The 2835-nt window shown below is 50.8% G+C and overlaps 1 protein-coding gene across 1 annotated transcript in view; it reads right to left on the bottom strand.

The window, feature by feature from the left end:
• Window positions 1–539: 539 nt before the first annotated feature.
• Ubqln4 (ubiquilin 4) overlaps window positions 540–2835 on the bottom strand; it is a 24982-nt gene continuing 22686 nt past the window's right edge. The window contains exon 11 of the mRNA XM_004629744.2: window positions 540–2479. Coding sequence (XP_004629801.1) covers window positions 2327–2479 — 153 coding nt within the window. The 3' untranslated portion in view covers window positions 540–2326. The remainder of the gene's footprint in view (window positions 2480–2835) is intronic.

Raw genomic sequence — 2835 nt, 5'->3', positions numbered from 1 at the left:
TATATTTCCCCCCCTCCCCCCTAGTACTGGGGATCACACTTGGGACCTTGTGCTTGCCAGACAGGGGCTTATGCCACTGAGCTATATCCCTGGTCCTATACATTTTATTTCATTTATTTTTTTGCAGTACCAGGGATTGAACTCAGGACCTTGGGTTTGCCAGACAGGCACTTATGCTGCCGAGCTATATCCCTGGCCCCATTTTGTTTTTAAGTTAGGGTCTTGGTAACTTAGTTCCAGGTGGTCTTGAACTCACCGTGTAGTCCAGGTTGGCCTGGAACTTGTGGCAATCCTCCTGCTTCCATATCCTAAGTGCTGGGACTAAAGCTACATGACACCACAACCAGTCCTCCCTACTCTGAAACCGTGTTACTATCCTCACTACTATGATCAATTATCTTCCAATCTTAAAGGTTTTGACTCCTGTAATAACCAAATCCAGCTTCAAGTTCCTCTAGGTCCTACCTTCTGCCCTGTAAAATGAAGATGTTGCCTTTAACCAGCCTCCACATCCTTAGAAAACAAACACCAACACACTCTCACAACAAAGATCACACCATTTATTTACAAAGGCCAGTGTGGGTGTTGGGGGAGGTCAGGAGGGAAAGGGCAGACATCTCTGGACTGCTTGGGACCCTTTCCCACTTTGGAACGGAATTCTGTTCCTCTTGCCTCTTCCGTATCATCAGCCAAGGGGTCCTCCATGCCCGGGAGATGGGGAGAAGGTGACATGAGCCTCCTCGGAGCCCAAACAGAGCAATGTCCAGTTCCAGATTAAAGGTGCCACTGCTGCCCTCCCCTCTCCTTCCTCAGAAAGAGCTCTGTGCCGGGGATATAGTTCAGTGGTCCAGCACTTGCCTAGCATGCGTGAAACCTTGGTTTCAATCCCCAGCACCACAAAAAACCCAAGCAAGCAAACAAACAAAAACACTTTCTGGCCTGGAAAGAAACAGTGAACAACCAAAAGACCAAGGACTCTGGAGTGAGAAATCCCTCTGCTATTCCCCGAAGTAGTGACAGGAAGGGGCAGCCTGACAGCTTCAGAAGGTCCCCACACTGCTTGTTGGTGACCCAGCACATAGAAGTTCAGGGAAACCTAGCTCTCCCGGATGTGCTACTGCTACACCTCCTACACGAGACTGGCCCTATGACCTACTTGTCTCTGGTGAAAGAGACTAGGTATCAGCAAATAATCCACCCTAACACACACACACACACACACACACACACACACACACACACACACACACAGAAACATGCCATCCCACTGCTGAGACAGATATCCACTCCCTTCTTTGAAGAAGTAGAAATGATTGTGCCAAGATACAGGTAGGCCCTGGGTTTATGGAAACGTGTGTGTGTGTGTGCGCGCGCGCGCGCGAACGTACGTATGTGCATGTGTGCATGCATGTGTCTGAGAAAGTGGAGCCAGTGTCACTGCTTGCTCAAACTGCCTAACTTTGAGGAGTCCCTTTCTTCACTTCTAATTTGGCCAGGATTTTATTTCTCCTCTACAGGCCTGGGCCTGAGTTCTGACTAAAAGGTCTCAGCACTTCCACATTCCAACTATCGATTCTCCAGCCAAGACTGCTGTTGCCCATTCTCTGCCTCCAAGCAATCCTAATCCCTCTTCATGCACACCAGTCTACGCTGAGCTGGGACCAGGTCTGTTGACTGCGATCTAAAGCACTAAGTTTCAGGCCCTCTTTACCCTTTCACCCCCGGCCCAGACAAGGAAACAGGCATCTCCCACTGCTCCCAGGAAGTCCTTACAGAGAATGTGAGAAAGTGGTGGATGAAATAACCAGAATAGAAGTTGAGGAGGAAAGACCAAAGCCTGGGTCACCTGTCCCTCACCTTCAGACATGACATTCTCGCCTGGTTGGGCTGGGGTGGGGGAGGGAAGGCAGAAGGAAGACAGTTACCAAACTCAGTGTAAGACAAGCTAAGCCCTAGTGGCATAGATGGAAGACTCTGTTCCAGTCAGACAACTGGGTCCTCCTTCGACCGCTGCAGTCCCACTGAGAAGTCTGGAAGACTTCAAAAAGTGACGGTGGCAGGGAAGTGGACAATCAATAGAACTGTAAACTGTCTGAAGGGCTCTGCTCAAGGAGGGCCAGGAAAGAAGACTCTGTCAAGAGACAGCAGTAAAACTGAAATTCTCTGACACAGCCACAGGGCTGGGACCCGTGCCTCTAAGATCACTCTGCTGTTTGGAGAGGACAAGCAAGAAAGCAGAGGGACAAGCTGCTGAGGGCAGGGGCTGACAGAGGCACCAAAGGCTGGCACTGAGTCAAAGGAGAGGCAGGAGGCAGGGGCCAAGGGATTAGGAGAGCTGGGAGCCCAGGAGTCTCTCGATAGCTGCATTGATGTCCCCTCCTGTAGCAATCAGGGCCTGCAGGTTGGCCTCACGATTGATGAATCCCATGGAGTTGAGCTGCTCCAGTTGCTGCTGAAATCTTACTTCTGGTGTCTGCACCTAGAGGGGACAGGAATTATGAAGTGGGCACGGGATACAACCTGGAGGAATTATCTGAACCTGAGGGTGTGTACGACCAGTTAAGAAGCTGGGTATGGCGGTGCACACCCAGGTCTCTAGGAAGCTGAGGCAGGAGGATTGAACATTCAATCCAGCCTGGGTAACTTAGTGAGACTGTATTGAATTACGACATAAGAAAAGGAAGGGCCAGTCAAATAGCTCAGTGGATTAAAGCACCTGCAAGCAGGCGCAGGGGCCAGGGATTTGATCCCCGGGACTGCCATGTCAGCCCCACCCCGGGGCATGCTGAGACAGCAACTGACACTGGGCATGGTGGCGTGTGCCTTTAATTGCAG

This window comes from Octodon degus, unplaced genomic scaffold, assembly GCF_000260255.1.
Source record: "Octodon degus isolate 3935 unplaced genomic scaffold, OctDeg1.0 scaffold00032, whole genome shotgun sequence".
NCBI classification, from domain to species: domain Eukaryota; kingdom Metazoa; phylum Chordata; class Mammalia; order Rodentia; family Octodontidae; genus Octodon; species Octodon degus.
This window is presented reverse-complemented; position numbering and strand designations above follow the sequence as displayed.